At 36.2% G+C, this 17,233-nt stretch overlaps 1 protein-coding gene across 1 annotated transcript; it reads right to left on the bottom strand.

Moving 5' to 3' along the window:
* Positions 1–926: 926 nt before the first annotated feature.
* Positions 927–9,093, bottom strand: LOC129001825 (uncharacterized protein K02A2.6-like). Its single transcript, XM_054429273.1, has 4 exons — positions 8,927–9,093; positions 4,744–4,851; positions 3,159–3,879; positions 927–2,609 (listed from the first exon to the last, which is right to left on the bottom strand). The coding sequence occupies exons 1-4, from the start codon at positions 9,091–9,093 to the stop codon at positions 927–929; spliced, it is 2,679 nt and encodes an 892-aa protein (XP_054285248.1).
* Between the last annotated feature and the right edge of the window lie 8,140 nt (positions 9,094–17,233).

Here is a 17,233-nt window from a genome sequence, read left to right as displayed (position 1 = left end):
ATCAAAATATTGTCAGTATAGTTGGACTGTAAAAAAATCTAGCGTGCCTTAAGGATCAATGATAGTAAAATGGCATTACGATGACCCTTCAAATAGCTTTGCTAAACGAACCTAGAACCATGTTATCTTAAAACAATATGACAGAGTTTTTTTTTTTTCATTAGCATATCAATGGTCAGAGGATGTCTGTAGGAATCTAGGAAACAGGGCAAAGAAAGATGCAGACTATTTACAATACGTCTGGCGAGATAATTCATATGACTAAAGGAAGCAAGCTAATGTAGACTCAAAGATGACCTCAGCGTTCAATATACATTTTAATAGTATCAGTAGACGGTTGTAATACTGAACCATCTAATCACGTTTGGTTTTATTTCTTTACACATTTGTCTAACAATGTCTTTGACGATTGATAAGAAATCTAAATACACCTTTGAAGACATGATTCAATAACGTTGCGGATCTTCATGTCATTGAGGGCTTTACCTGTCATCAACTGTAGTCGGCAGAATAAGCTACCTGTAATAACTGTACTTAGTAAGATTAAAGAACCCGATACTTGGGACAACTTACTATTTAGCATGTTCACTCCGACTGACGTTCACTCCGCTTCGTGCCATCGTTCCAAGTTGGTGACGTCACTCAGCAGTGCAGCCAACCACACACACAAACTCAATATTCTTCTGGCAATGTAATATAGCCTTATATATTACACTCGCCCAAACTTAAAATAAAACTCTTCTCTATCGGCCTAACCTTTTTCTTCTAGGCTAAGCCAAATCAACAATTTTTTTTTGTTTGCATTTTCTTCTTTTAAAATTTTTTTTGTTTCTAAGCTTCACAAAATATTTCAGTAACACTAAATAAACTTTTCTTCTTCAATAAAATAAACATAAAATCTTCTCTCTCTAACTCGGCCTTTTAACTTAAAGGTCGAGCCGCTTCGGCTTTTGCACAGTCCTTTGAGATCTCCGAAGTGATGGCGGGCTGCACTGCTGGCTGGGCTGCACTTCGGGATGCTCGTCTGTAGTGTGCGTAGCTGGAGATTTTGGTAGGCCTACACTCCGTTGTTGTCTTGGTGAGGTATTCCGAGTTTCCATGACACGAGGTGATCGCTCTGGCGGAGTTTGTATTCCCACAGTAGACTTGTGCTCAGGGGATTTGATCGGAGATTGCACTACCGGCCTATTGACTGTAACTTCCTCTTCCTCAGTCAACTTACTAGATCTCAAATGATCAGCGTGGCAGAAACGTATTTTACCTCCCAGGACGCTCACCACATAAGTAGACGGACTTTTCCGCTCCAAAATTCTCCCAGGAATCCAAGAAATGATCTCCTGCCGTACTGACTTCACAAGCACCTTTTCTCCCTCCACAAAGGATCTGAAACTTCCCCGATGGTTATCGGCTGCTTCCTTCTGCGCCTCCCTCTTCTTATCAATGGCTGACAATAAACAGGGTTTAAGCATTGTCAACTTAGTTCTCGGTTTCCATTGAAGGAACAATTCCGCAGGGGTAACACCAGTGACAGTACTGGGTGTGTTGCGAAATGCAAAGAGGAAATTATCCAATTTATGTTGTAATGAAATGGTCTCAGAACCACTAGCCATAACCTGTCTTTTAAGGTTCTTCTTGACTTCCTGTACAAATCTTTCTGCAGCCCCATTCGAGGCAGGATGGTAAGGAGGTGAGAGCGTAAACTTAATACCGTTGTTGCTCAGAAATTCTCTGAATTCCCCACTAGCAAAATTGGGACCATTATCACTGACCAATTCTTCGGGTAGGCCAAAAGACGCAAACAGCGTACGCAGTTTTTCAATGGTTTTAAACGATGTAGTAGATTTCATGATAAACACTTCTAGCCATTTGCTAAAACTATCAACAAATATGAGCATTTGTTGTCTTGTTAGTGGATCTTCCGCATAATCCACGTGGATGCGCTGCCACCTACTTGAAGCTCTAGGCCACTGACATAATGGCACCTTAGCCACAGCATTCCTTGTACACTGACACACATGACATGAGAGAACAGTCTCTTCAATGGTTTTATCAATCCCCGGCCACCAAACAAAGCTTCGGGCTAACATTTTCATCCTATTTATTCCGGGATGCTGATCATGCAGCAATTGGATAACGGCACTCCTCAGTTTCTCTGGCACCACTACTTGACTACCCCATAAAACACACTGGTTCTCTACGGACAACTCATCCCTTCTTCGAAAATAAGCAACCAGCTCAGAATCTTGACTATCACGCCATCCATGCCAAATGAAATCTCTGACCTTCGTCAAAACAGGATCAGTATCAGTAAGTCGAGCGATATCCTTAGCAGTAATAGGATTGAGATCACTCACCAATTTGAAACAGTCAAAGGCCTCTACCAGGGAAGAAACATGAGAGATGTAGTTGGAATCCAGCTCCAATTGGTCGTCATCAGGTAACGGTAATCTCGAAAGAGCGTCCGCATGTGGCAAGTCCAAGCCACGGCGGTACTTTACTTCAAAACTGTAGGCGGAGAGGATCAGGGCCCATCGTTGAAGACGCGCAGCGGCGACACAGGGAACTCCCCGCTTATTTCCAAAGATTGTCACTAAAGGAGCATGGTCAGTCTGTAACACGACATTTTTCCTACCGTAAATATATTTATGGAATTTTTTTACTCCAAAAACAAGAGCCAAAGCTTCTCTATGCAACTGTGAATAATTTCTTTCACTAGCACTCAAGGATTTCGATGCGAGGGCAATAGGCCTCTCTACTCCATCAATAAGGTGCGAAAGCACGGCACCAACACCTCGTGGACTTGCGTCACAAGTCAAAACTAATGGTCTATTTACATCATAATGAACTAAGACATCTGAAGACAATACCCATGTCTTACTTTCTTGAAAAACAGAAGAACATTGGGATGACCATACCCACGGTGCATCCTTACGAAGTAGATCGTAAAAACAGCTAAGTTTGTCTGAAAGATTGCAAATAAACTTCCCATAATAATTTATAAGGCCTACATAGGCTCTTAACTCTTCCTTTGAAGTTGGCTCGGGTGCATTCCGAATCGCCTCCAAAATACCCTCCTGCGGGCTGATCCCTTTGGACGACAAACAGTAGCCTAGGTACTGTACTGACGGCTGTAAGAATTTACATTTAGAATCATTTACCTTGACTCCATAACTTTGAAGACGTTGAACAACACTCTCCAAGCGTGACAACGCTTCCTCTTGTGAAGATCCACCCACCAGTACGTCATCCAAATATGCCACTGACCCAGGTAGGCCACCAATAATTTTGTCCATGGCCGCTTGAAAGAGAGCCGGAGCCGAAGACAAACCATACGGCAGACGTCGCAAACGCACTAAGCCTTTGTGCGTAGTTAGAGTCAAGAGTGGTTGGGACTCCTCCGCCACAGGAAGTTGGAGATACGCTGCCTCCAAGTCCAAAACTGAAAACCAGCTACAACCTGCTAGAGTAGCAAAAATGTCCTCCGGTTGAGGCAAGGGATAGTGTTCCGACTGGATCACTTGATTAAGGGTTACTTTAAAGTCCCCGCAGAGTCGCACCCCACTTTTCTTCTGAATCACCACAATAGGAGTAGCCCACTGAGAGCTGGTAACGGGATAAGCAATACCTTCAGCAATCATCCTATCAATCTCATCTTCTACTGATTTACGCAACGCGTAAGGAACAGGGCGATATTTACAAAATTTTGGCACAGCATCCTCTTTTAACACAATACGTGCCTCAACATCCTTAATTTCTCCAGGACCTCCTTTGAACACAGAGGCATACTTTTGTTTCAAACCAGAAACGACTTTAGGCTCAACGGCCTTACCTAGGGTTAGGTTAGGTTCACCACCCTTAGATTTAACACTGCCTGATAGGCTATTAACATTACAAGTAAAAATAGACTTCCAGTCAAAAGCAATATGTTGTAGCCAACTACGGCCTAGAAGCATAGGCTGGTTCGTACGATCAATCTTAACGACTATCATAGGTAAATGATAAGTCTGGTCCATGTAGGCTACTTTGACTAAAGCTTGTCCAATAACATTGACTTCATTGCCTGAATATGTAAGCAACTTGATATCTACAGTACTCAATTGTACATGAGGGAAATATTTGTTAAACAATTCTTGAGGGCACACAGTTAGTGCCGAGCCAGTATCAATTTCCATTAATACGGATACATTCTCTATTTCTAGGCTTACCTTAAAGGCAGAAACATTATCACCAGAATTCATACTGTACAAAGACAAACTTTCAAACTCCACTTCATCTGGACCACCACTAGGCCTAGGCCTATTTTCCTCTTCCATCTGATGGATTTTAAATTTACCACTTTTTATGGAATTTTTCACTGGATTTTCATTTTTGAACCTGCAAACCTTACTGATGTGACCCAACTTTTTACACCCATGGCACTTGTAATTACTATACGGGCAATTATTAGCCCTATGCTCTGGATTGCCACAACGAAAACTCTTATTTATCTGAGAAATATCTCCCTTCACATCACTTGAATTTGATTTAGATCCCGCACTGTGAAAATTTGAACCTCGGTTGGAAACACGTGCATTCTTCTTGACCTGAAACCTGGAAATTTCCTGAACACTTGTATTCGAGAATAGACCTGTTTGTTTCTCGGCCTGTTCAAGCCTGAGTGCAAGAGCCAACGTTTTCTTCAAATCCATTTCTTCGGAAAGTAATTTTTGACGAATTGCTTCATTTTTAATTCCCGAAACTAACTTGTCTCTCAGTGCGTCCGATATGAATGTTCCAAAATCACACGTCGAAGCCAAATGCTTCACTGCCACTACAAACTCTGCAATACTTTCAGATTGTTTCTGGCATCGACTATAAAAAGTATAACGCTCAGCGACCACAAGGCGTTTAGGAGAATAATGATCTTCCAAGATTTTGCTCAAATTTTCGTAAGATTCTTCATCAATCTTCTTAGGAGAAATAAGATCGGTGAGGACGGCTAATATTTTAGGGCCTATTACAGTAATCAAGATGGAGACCTGCTTCACGTCCTTGACCTCGTTGGCCTTGAAAAAGTGTTTCAAACGTAACAAATACGAACTAATATCTTCTTCGTACGGATTAAACTCCGATATCCGACCGATACTAGACATTTCACGCACACGCGGATTTAATTTCGTCGCCAAATGTAATAACTGTACTTAGTAAGATTAAAGAACCCGATACTTGGGACAACTTACTATTTAGCATGTTCACTCCGACTGACGTTCACTCCGCTTCGTGCCATCGTTCCAAGTTGGTGACGTCACTCAGCAGTGCAGCCAACCACACACACAAACTCAATATTCTTCTGGCAATGTAATATAGCCTTATATATTACACTACCTAATAGACAATGCTGATCCATGAACTTGGTAATGACATCTTTATCTCTTGACGAGGAGCTCCTTCTCAAACACTAGATTGCATTGGATCTAGTTTCCCAACAGCAGCCACAGATTCAAATAGAACAATTAATTTTATAGATGAAGTTTCAGTTTAGTTTTAAACACGTATACAGATATTCTGCAACTGTGCAAAGTGTTTCGCAATCAAATTATATACTTGTACGGTAAAAAGGGATTTACCAATGAAACCCATTATACTTTATACAAAATTTAGGGAATAACTACAATAAAAACGTATGAAGTATGTTTTTTTGCGTGAACAAGCAAATACTGCGAATGATTAGTTCAAATATTAGGTTACGGGTAAAACAGGGACCAGGCTTCACATTTTTTATCAATACCTTTGTATAACTTAAACGAATATTGCAAAACATAATATCACATCATTACATGCAGATACATGAAATTATGTAAAAGCATGATACATGCCCCTGCTAAACCTAAAGTCAAGTAGCACCACGTACTTTGATAACTGTACAGCTAGAAAAATAGCCTAGGATACCATTTTTCGAGATTGTTTACTTCAAAATAATCGATCCATTCAAGAAAGTTTTGTCGTCTATAGATTTTAAAGCTTTGCCATTCGTCCGTTAATGGCCTCTAAGAACACTACAAAATTATGTGTTTTAACCCTAATTACGACGAGGGTTTGATGAAAAACCTTAAGATGGACACTTGGGGGGGTTAAAAGGGATTAAAATATATAGTACATATATGATTATTGATAATGTTTATTACCGCAATGATTTTGGTGTTGTACCTTTTTAATAATTTACCCAAATTATTGATTATCATCTAATCAAATCACCCAAACTATCATCATCAGTTTTTGACTCTTGTAAGTTTCCATTCGGTTCTAGAGTATAAAGGTGACAGTATTTTTGTAATGGCCAATCGGTTTTATCATTGATTACTGGATACTGGAGTAGACGTCCTATCCATCCACCAGCTGTCGCCATTTTTTTATGAAGAAAAACATAGTTCTGTGAGACAGTTACAGAATGTACTAGTTCATAAAATTCTCCTTTCCACCTCATTTCTTTATGACTGCGTTGATGGGTCATAACAGTTGCTATAACATACAATAAGTTATTCCATTAGTTTGCTTGGTAAAAAGGTTCGTGTGTTCGACAGATAAGTAATTAGTAATCTGTCGGTGGCCCATATCAACGACGAAAATTTTGATTTTAAAACGTGTGACAACTTTAACATGGGGATGGAATGACTAATATTCATAGTATTAATAGTCAGACATTAATAGTGTTAATAGTCAAAGAGTTTATCAATACGTGAACCTAGAATCTCTTGTTATGTATTATTTGTATGTATGGGTATGTATTATCCATTGGGAGTGTTTAAATCAAAGACTACATTGGTATAATACGTGAAATGCATGATTGAAACATTTCATGTAGAAAGAAATTATATTCAGGTCATTTTTAGCTGCGAAAACGAGCCCTACAGCCTCTTTATAATTATTGTTGATTTCTATAGAAAGATAAGTCTTTTTTTTCTTATTGTTGAAGGGGTTAAGGACATTATGTTTACGCACCCAGATGATAAAATAGTGCAAGAGTCCTGAAATGACAATTCAATAAAAAAAACCTTCACTAAACTGTAGAACATGGGCCTGCAATTGTTTTTCACGTCACTCCATATCGGCCAGTATATTATCAATGGTCTCAGGTCTCAAACTATACCTGGCGTTCAATTTATATTGAACCTCAACTCGTTCCAAAAAGCTTTTAGGTGAGGTAAATACACTAGGTACATCGAAAAGAGATGGATTCACCTTTAAAAAATATCGACTGCAGAGGATTTAGTTCCACTCAACGTTTGCCCGATAGATTAATCACTTGGGCAAGAGTCTCCGTATCTCCAATTTCCTAGCTACTCTGCAAAATCTGGTAAGTGGGGATATGCTCCTCTGTTTTTTTATGGATCTTCCCTACGCCACCAGTTAATTGTTTTAATCTCAGACATCAAATCGTTATGATCTTGTGATAATCACCAACTAGGGTTGTTTCAGACAACTTCCTATACACAGGCATAATTTTAAATATGTAAACACTGCACAAAAACAAGCCACCTCTGGTATACCTACTATCGAGTTCGTTTGCAGCACTTACCATATATTCTAGAGTACTGACCGAACCACGGAAATTAAGAACCTTCTACAGTTGGACCGAGGACCCCTAGACTCCAACTTATTGAGGAATCGCCATAGCAGGTTTGTTTACTGAACGGAATATACTTTCTGTTTACTTTTACACTTAGGTACAAAGAACGTACGGTTTTGGATGGTTTGGACATAAAAATATACCATTTGCATTTAAATTATCATTACAATCCACTTTTTGATCAGAATAGCGATATCGGGTCAACTCAAAGCTAACTAAAGGCCGCGATCTGCCATTTATGCATTGATGGTGCAAATGATTCTACGCATGTTGTACAAAACAGATAAAGAGGTCCCTAGGACGATAGTGTTCAGGACATCTTTCTCGTTTACATAATATCACGAGCTTAGATGATTAGCTCGATAAACAGACACCCATTGGCTAGATTTACTTTGTTAGTGATTAGTGGAATATGAGAGTCAATAGCGGGGACCTTTTTGAGAACTTTGCCGGGTCATCAGGTAGTGGAGCCTAAATACTAATGGGTACTTTGGTATTTTATGGGCCACATATTTTACAGCGAGCAGCGGCACTTATGTTAGGTTGAATTATCGTAAATATGTTTGTAGGACTTTCCTCGTTTCGTTATGAATAGAACGATACCAGATGACTCATACTTTCTATTTATGATAACCCAATCTAACATAACCACCGCAATGCGCTGTATTAAGGGTGGCCTCCGTATAATACCAAAGTACCTACTAATGTTTCACAGCGTTCATTTTTTGAACCTCTAGCCAATACATCAACCAGATCGACCTTCAAAATGGTGGTCTTATACCAGGCCTTGGGTAAAGGTTTGACCAAATGAGTCCAATACAGACCAGTCAAAAAGGGTATGTCATACTTAAACTAAGGCTGAGTTGCTGATTTAAACGTCCCAACAAACCACCAATCGATTCTGACTTTTTAAATAATATGTTGTCATCTACACATGCTCGACCATCTTCTGTTCTTAGGTCTCGGTTTCATTTTCAACACGAATATTGGCACAGGAGCTCAATGTCCGAATTCGAATAGCGAGATGTCAATCAAAAGGCATATATTCAATTTATTGTATCAATCGCAGTCCCATGTCTGACTTAAGAACAGGTGCTGGTGGTTGGTATAAGCCGGAGGGACTTGCGTTTTATTCCTAAAACTAGAACTGTACCATTGAGCTATACGGCTCCTGTGACTCCTACAAATTATTTATAAATCCTTTTTTACTTGCTACCCGACCCTTTCTGAATGTTTAATGTTGCACAAAATTTAGATTCTTTCGCATCTTGCCACAGCCTGAAATAACTAAGACTGAGTATACCCAGGGAAACCCCTTACCACAGTTCGCCTAGCTTGAACTTCGTCTGGGTTCCTGAAGAATTTCTCAACGGGTCACCAGCGGCAGTGAAGATCCTCATCTCTGTACTCATATGGTATATGGTGAGTACACTCGTAGGGCCAAGAGTGCCCACTTCCTGCGCACCCATCGGTGTCTTGAGGAACATATTAACCCTTAGGCACGCCAAGGGCCTCCCGTGTGTACCAGTCAGAAAGATTGTTCCAGAATAACCTGACAGAGACGAATGATATGTAACGGAATAATTTGGACAGCCAAGCCAAAGCCGAGAAGAAAACATTACCTCGAAGAAAGTTGGAAAGGTGGAAAGAACACGACAACCCGGGAACAGTATGTGGGGGAATTAGGCAGGAGAGTTCATATTTTAATGTAAAATAGCTCGATCTAATGTTATCTAGTTTAAGAACTGGTTCCTGGGAAACTGAGCTTTTGTTAGGGGAAAATAATTAGTACTCGAGTATTCTAAGAGCAGTATTTGCTCTATAGCGTTAGTCCAAATAGTCTATATTAATATATTAGTAATATTTTATTGTAGTATAGGGTACCTACTGAAAAAATATATAAACAATGTTAAATAGTGGTTTGATAAGCTATTGATCCAAGCAGATGCTTTGGTGAATTTGTTTACATGTTAGTTGTTTTCAATAGGTTGTATGATATTTCACAATTTTTAATTATTATTATTTTTTTATTATTACATTTTACATGCCATGAGAACTCTTTGCTTTTAGACAAAGGAAAACAATCCTTGAAGCCTCTACTAAATTTACATCAACTGCGTAGAAAAAAAAGATTATACTACAGTAAAATATGTAATAATTCACAGACTACTAAGGTCTGAAACATTGCTAAGTGTAAAACAGTCTTATTTCAAGATAATCTGGTGCTTATCATTAAAGCTTACTTTTTACATTTAATTATATTATTTCAGTTAAATTAATCTATTTAATAAACTGCTAATATATGTTTTAAACAATAAAGTAACTGTTTACACTGCTAACTAATAAAAACTTTGGGTTACACTTTAAAAAAAGTTTAATTGAAAATGTTAGATTGTGGAACATAATTATGACGATATTATTACTCTTTGTAATTCAGAGGTGCGATAAGTTCTTTAAAACCTGAAGAAAATCTTTCTTTAGGCAAGCAAATGTTAAACAACCATTCCCATGCTACTTTGCGCTTCCCCATTACGATACTACAGTAGTACAGTAGTGATTGTTTATAGCCTATTGTCTTGCTAGGTGCTCAGCTCGATGATACATTACTGTAGTAAAAACAAAAACACAAAATGAAAACATTAGCAAGATGTCATCCAAAACTAGATGATTTAAAAAAATATCCAAGGCAGAATGTATATTGAACGCTAGTCTAAAATAATCTAAGGTTATATCTTAGAATATAAGTTATTCTCTTACAGTCATAATATAGCTGGACTTTAATTTCTTCGGATGTGTAAATATTAGTGCTCCTAAAATGTACACTCTGTTAATATTTTTATGTTTAGTACAATTTATAGCCCTCAAATATACCTTTTTTGTTACCTCAATCACCCAAAAAGGTGTAAGCTAAACCTGCTTTCTTTTACAGTTTTATGAAGGTTAAAACGTATATCAGCTCTGAAAGTTGAACGGTATTTTGGTAGTTTTACATGTAAAAAATAAAACATACTTCGGTTGTTTAGAGCAGAAATAGACTGTTCGGTTATGAAACGGTCTATTTCGATTATTGAAAATGTGAATATCTTAGGAGGTAAGCGTGAACTATGGATTGATCAAAGATAACCCATTTGTGTTGAAATGTTTACCAAGATCCATCGATTCGAAATAATACAGTGCACCATGTTTACAGCTTGTGGACTGGAGAAAAATGGAAAACATAGGCTTCATTATGTCGGATGTACCGGTAGCTCCTTTAGTTTGATTTAATCTTATATGATCTCTTTGAAAAATAGTTAAATGAAACTTTTGGATGCATTGTACAGTATTTAATTACGTCTTTATATTAATGAATACTTAAGAGTATTAAGTATTGACCTAAGAAGTTTTTACTAGTTTTTTAATCGTCAAGGGAGTCCTACTTACTATTATTGTGTTTTTAAATTCGTCATTTAGGAGTGAAATAAATAATCCATCATATCGTTAAACAATGCTAGGGAGAACCTTAATTTAGTCAGTTGTTTCCGGCTCAATGAAGGCTTAATAAATTTGTATTTAAAATTTACATCCACGTAATTTACAGTTTTGTGTTGACCACCATAATCAAGTAATAAATTTATTTCAAACTAATATAAACATCTGAATAATCAACAAATAGGGACAAGTCGTCATCTTCGAAAGACAGCTAATACACGGTAGGTTTTGCTATACTTGTAAAACAAACACGGTGAACACAGAGAAATGCAAGAACATGCACAATTTAATGAAACAATGTTAATGCTTACAAAATAATACAGACTAGACGTATGTATATCGTATATGAACTACCGTCAAGATACATGCATACAAACATGTATACGCAAGAGGTAGAGGTTGATATGATTCATTCTTCTAACATGAATTCTTAGATTAAAAGAAATCAAATGTACAATATAAAAAATACCCAACACATTTATTGAAGAATACAAATTTTTCAGGGTACCTTGTAGAGCTGATATTTCAGTTAAAGGCTTCATACAGGTAAACCAAGCATATTTTGATACTATTTTTTTTAATGTTTAATAGTATTTTGTTCCTCCTTTTTCATGTTACTGTAGCTAAAATTTCAATTTTAAACCTAAATGTATACACTTTCCGTCACTACTCTTGGTTCAGATTACTAATTTTACTTTGCACTAGTTAATTGATTTTCCTCTTGTATTAATCAATTTGTTTACATTTTGTACTGTAACATCGTATGTTCTGCGGATTATTATATTTTGTAAACAAAAATTCATTAAATTCTGTTGTTCACCCAAACTACAACCTCTCTCTTCTCTTTTATCTTTAAAAATATCGTTTATCTTTAAAATTACGAACAGCCTGCGTTCTGCCACTATATTTAAAACTACTACATGATATCCTACTCTGGTATGGAAGTGGGTTAGGACAAACTGGATATTTGTGAAGTTGGTGACAGCGGTGTCAACATTGTCCTTGATAATGCAACTTAAACTTAAAAAGCGAAATAAATTTAATATTGGTGCAGACAAACACAATTTACATATAATTTGAATATGTTTTATTCAATTAAAATGACCAATTTAACTATCTTTAGTTTCTAGAATTGAGGCTTTGCAGTAATGGAAGAATAATAAAGGCTGTTCTGGCCAAATTCTGTGGAACATTTGAATCGGAAGTAGCTGCTATCTATAATATAAATTTTTAACCTACACTCTTAAAAAAATACATTCAATTGATTGAGCATGTATATTCAAGGAGATAGTTTTCAGCATATCAAAATCTCTGCTTTGAGTAGTGTTTGATCTATTTTTATTCAGTTTTGAAAAATGTATTTAGATGTTAGTGAAGGAGTCTAATATAACAGATGTCTAATCTGTAAACTTTTTTTCTGAAAAAGGGAATATAATTGCCTTGACTAATACGAGTACCTTTATGCCATAGACTCTATAGGTTTAGTTTTGAAATATCGTGTGAAATGATCTATTGAAATAATTATAAAAAGTAACGTTTTCTGTGAGGCCAAAGGGTCGATCGTGACCGTTTACTATTGTATAGAAACCAATGTTGGATGTGGAAGGTTCATTTTTACTTCAACCTTGTTTAAGAATATAACTTAAGGGTGTGTAATAATAGATTTTGTTTCAAATTGAACTCTAAAGTAGTTTATTTCACAAGTATACAACACCGGTTGTTACTCAGAGATTTACATAAAGATAATTTCACTTGAAACAACTATATATTTAAACATTGACGATGCATTATGGTGGAGCCTAAATGATGGTTAAACAAATCCCTTTCTGATTTCTTCCTCATATTAAAGATGACTCTACAACAAAAGTTTATTGTGAGTAGGTGCTGTAGTATTCAATTCATATTGTTGTATGCAACTAATGAAGGTTTACGATCAATCACAGTTTCCTTCATTATGCATTAAAACATATCCAAAGAATTTTGCTGAAATATTAAATATTATAGGATTAAAACACTAAAGCAAAATTATACATGGCACACATTTTAATAAAAATCAAAGTTTGTTGAAAACGTGGGATATGCAGAGAGCGACATTTATGCTGTGATTGCAAGCTGCCCAACAGCACAATAATGTCCACCATTATCTCTGGGAGATTCCCATCGAAGATCCTTTGAAATACACAACTATGATACAACATTACACCGCACCCTTTGTAAAAATCTACCGGATATGTTCTATATGGAAACGAAATACAATTCAAACAGGGAAATTCCATTTCGGATCTAATAAAGCCGCATTCGTCCTACAGACAATGCGATGGAGTGATAAAGGCCATTCGGTGTGATTATGTGATGTCCGATGTCCGATACGTCCACAGCGCTCCTTGATGCAACATTTATAATTAGTTAATTCCAGCTTTTACTCATTAAGCAGCAGCTCGTTATTATTTAATGGTCTCTGCTGGATTACTTCATAACAGCAGGCTTCATTACGGCAGCGTTCGTCTTCTTTTATTCGAATTGTGTGAAGTACTGATTAAACTGTAGCATATGAACATGATGTTTCAGTTGGAAGAGAGTCAAAATATGTTTCTTTGCGGCGTATATTTAGAGAAATTGTCTTAATTGTAAAATATTAATTTGAAAACAACATCAAATAAAAAAAAATATATAAAATAATAATACGATTTTGAAATGCTAATTGTACAATTTAATATAAGTTATAGTCCATGATTTTTAGGGATAAAAATGCAATTCGACTTAATAAATTCGGACTAAATAGAAATTTAGCTCAGTTGTTAAGTAAGCTTAATTAAAGAAAATTTGTATTTACAAAAATTCTGTATTACCAATGGTTAGTGAAATGTTGTCAAAAAGTGAAAATTTGCCGTCATTTTCCAAGATGGCGGCAGTCCGAATTTGTTAGGTCGATTTCCTAACATTCTTCCACTATTAGGGGCTGTAACAACTATAAAAAAATTGTTTGGGACCTAACCTTTTTTTTATACTTCCTGTAAATCGTCAACGTGACTATTGAATCAAGTTGGCTATTCGAAGTTTTGTTATTAAGCTGGTTAGACTATACTATCATGTACCTCGTCTTGCAGTTCAAATATAGTGTTTAAAATCTACTACTGTACATATGTTTCACCAAATATGGCATTCTCAAGTTGCACATGTGAATTAAAATAATAAGTTTTTGAAACGCTCTCTGCACATTTTAATATAAGGGGCTCCAAAAACTATAAACATTTTTTTTAACCTAACCTATTTGTTGATACTCCCTGTAAATCGTAAACGTAAAAAAAATTAAACACGATAAAAAAATCACGATGGTTAAATTGAATCACGATGGCTATTTGAAGTTTGGTTATTGAGCAGGTTAGACTATACTATCACGTACCTCGTCTTGCAGTTCAAATAGTGTTTGAAATCCACTACACGTGTTTCACCAAATATGTCATTCTCAAGATCCATGGAATTTAATTGAGCTGGTTGCTTTTAAAACCCCGATACTAACTTAAGTGTATCAATTAATAAACAAATAAATGAGCTGTTCAGCTTCGGTGGTATCCTTGTTGATTATACATCGAAGACATTGTGATGTTTTCATGGCTGTACCTTAACAGGCAACTATGACACAAATAACACAGCACATTTAATAAATGAGTTGAAGTTTGTGAGCGACTGCTTCAACCTAAAGAGTGAAGTGTCAAAAAGGATGACATTCCATATAGGTCGGAGGTTATGTCTAGCCTAGAAATCACCAGGTTTTTTTAATTACAGTGTTTTTTTTACATTTAAAAACCATTTTTTTCACTGGCTAAAACTCCATCTAATGATTTTATACATTCTCAATCGTTAAAAATGTTAAAAGTCTCTTAATTTTAAGTGGATAAATAATTTATACAAACTGTTACAAAATACTAATATTAGAAAAACGATGTCTTTACCTTTAAACTCAAACGGAATCATGATAACACAGCTGCCTTTGACTGGACTCACACCTACTTGGCGCACCCTTTGACAACGCTTACTCAGTAAAGAGGTGCCTTCTACTTCAGAACCGTGTAAAGAGTTTTATGGATTCTGATACACAACAGTGCTCACAGTTTTCTCGTCGATGTTTACTCCATCTACTCATCTAAATTAAGGTTTAAATAATACAATACTTTAAATAGTTTACCATATTTGAGAGAAGCTTTGGAACTACTTATAATTAATACAAGTGCACCTGTTGCTCGAATTCAAGCAATTGCAAAGTATTACTGGCAATATTTCAAAATGAATAATAAAAGTCATAATGTCCGATTACTTAAAAGAGTCAACCCAAAGATAACGTAGTCAAACACTCCACTCCAGTTATCGAAACTGAAAACGAACTCACTGAAAACTAACGCTCTTGTGTGTATCATGTGTTTATTATGAACAGCTGTTATTAATACAAATTATTCATCTGTTTAACTAAACAAAATCTTTTCGTCATAAGAAATACATTGGGATTGTGATGGCCTGTGGGGCAAGGCCCGAAGACTTAAATTACAGGAACTGGTGAAAGGGGGAGTCTACACAAAAAATACTTAATTTTGACACATCGTTTGTAAAAATCCGTCCAGTATTAACGGAGGAGTAGTGTTTCGTAGAAATCGCCTTCACGTATTAATATAAGGATTGTTATCATATAGATAAGGTAATGAAAATAAGGTAGGCCTACTTTAAATCATAGGTAATTGCGTCTTAAAAACTCGCACTATACCTGATTCATATATTCATCAATTGAAAATGAGTGAACAAAAAGTGGACATAAAGTGAATTGCCTTATTCACCTAATATATAATGTTTGGATACCCTTTGGCAATAATACTATCAGTTGGGAAGAGGAGGTAATTATTTCAGTTCTCAGTTCTTTACATTATTATTCCCAGATTCTATCTACATTATTTACATTTCCTATCATTGACTGCTGTTAATATGTTAACATTTATAGCTGACCATCGTATTAACATTGTAGAATTAAAATTGTTTCCTTAGAGACAGTGTGATCGTTAGTTTTAAAACGTAAAAGCACTAGAAAATTCAATATTGATTTGGCATATAAGAACTGGTTGTTAAGCTAAGAAATATTAAACTATTTTCTTACATCGCGAGTAATAAATTGTGTACGTTAATTTGAATATGTTGGCTGCATTTCCTGCCTTAATATGAGGTCTTTCAGTCATGTCACCATAAAGACAGGTATTAAAACTGTCACACTGAATGTAATTTAAAGCAGAACTATTTGTAACACGACAACACTAATTAACTAATGTTCCGCCGTTGCAAAATAACTTCCATCCAGCTGGTAATTCATGGTAATACTTGGCCATAATAGCGCCATTACAGTAACACATTTCTTCGCCAAGCAAATGGCAAAGTGCACGCTGACATTCCCTAAGCACGTAAAAAGTGTTTAGCCATGAACACAATTGTACAGGGTGAGGCAGTGAGAGCACCCCGATTTTCTTTCGTTGTCACATTATAAGTAGGCCTAAAGCAACAATGAATGAACAACTTATAACATCAATAAAACTATGCAATCTTTGTAAACATTGTGCCTGAGGCTTATAACACTAAGATTTTGATGTAGGAACCTATTTGTAAAATAGTGATTCTTGTGCAAACACTCAGAGATTGTTTGGACCACATCCCATACTTGGTCAATATGGCGATGTTCCAGATTGGAAAACAATAGGGGGGTAAAATTATTTAGGATAACAGCTTAAACCATAAAAATAATCGCTGGATACCGCAAAACTCTTTGTACACCAGCAAATGTTGTAAGAGTGTCAGTCGCAGTAACTCAAAGTCCAAAGAGGTTTGCCAGAATGCGTTCGTTGTTGGAAGCTTTATGTTGGCTCTTTGGTTTTTTTGGGGGTTCTGCCTATAAGCTACTTTAAGTTTAAGTTTTTCAAAGTTGCCCTAGAGATATTTCTTGAATTTTTAAGAAACATAAGTGATTTCTTTAAATGTTGGAAGGAGTATAAAATGGCATTTTCAAGTGACTGGAAAGGAATATCAAGTAGGACAAGGACTTCACTTTAAGGATTTTGTTTTCAAGAAATGGGAAAAAATGACTTTGTTAAGTTAAAATAGCAAAAGATAAGCTATGTTTTGATG

Source organism: Macrosteles quadrilineatus, unplaced genomic scaffold (genome assembly GCF_028750875.1).
Source record: "Macrosteles quadrilineatus isolate MER2022 unplaced genomic scaffold, UCM_ALF_1.0 Scaffold_1__1_contigs__length_201487025, whole genome shotgun sequence".
Lineage (NCBI taxonomy): Eukaryota > Metazoa > Arthropoda > Insecta > Hemiptera > Cicadellidae > Macrosteles > Macrosteles quadrilineatus.
Note: the sequence above shows the minus strand (reverse complement) of the source record. Positions and strands in the feature narration are given on the sequence as shown.

Bases quoted from the DNA above. Each gene is read 5' to 3' on its own strand.
- LOC129001825 (XM_054429273.1), bottom strand. From the start codon at position 9,093: ATGTTCCTCAAGACACCGATGGGTGCGCAGGAAGTGGGCACTCTTGGC. The intron at 4,852-8,926 runs GTAAGGGGTTTC...TACTTTTTATAG, and splicing joins TTCAAGCTAGGCGAACTGTG to TCGATGCCAGAAACAATCTG. The intron at 2,610-3,158 runs GTAAATGATTCT...GTCGTGTTACAG, and splicing joins TTCAAAGTTATGGAGTCAAG to ACTGACCATGCTCCTTTAGT.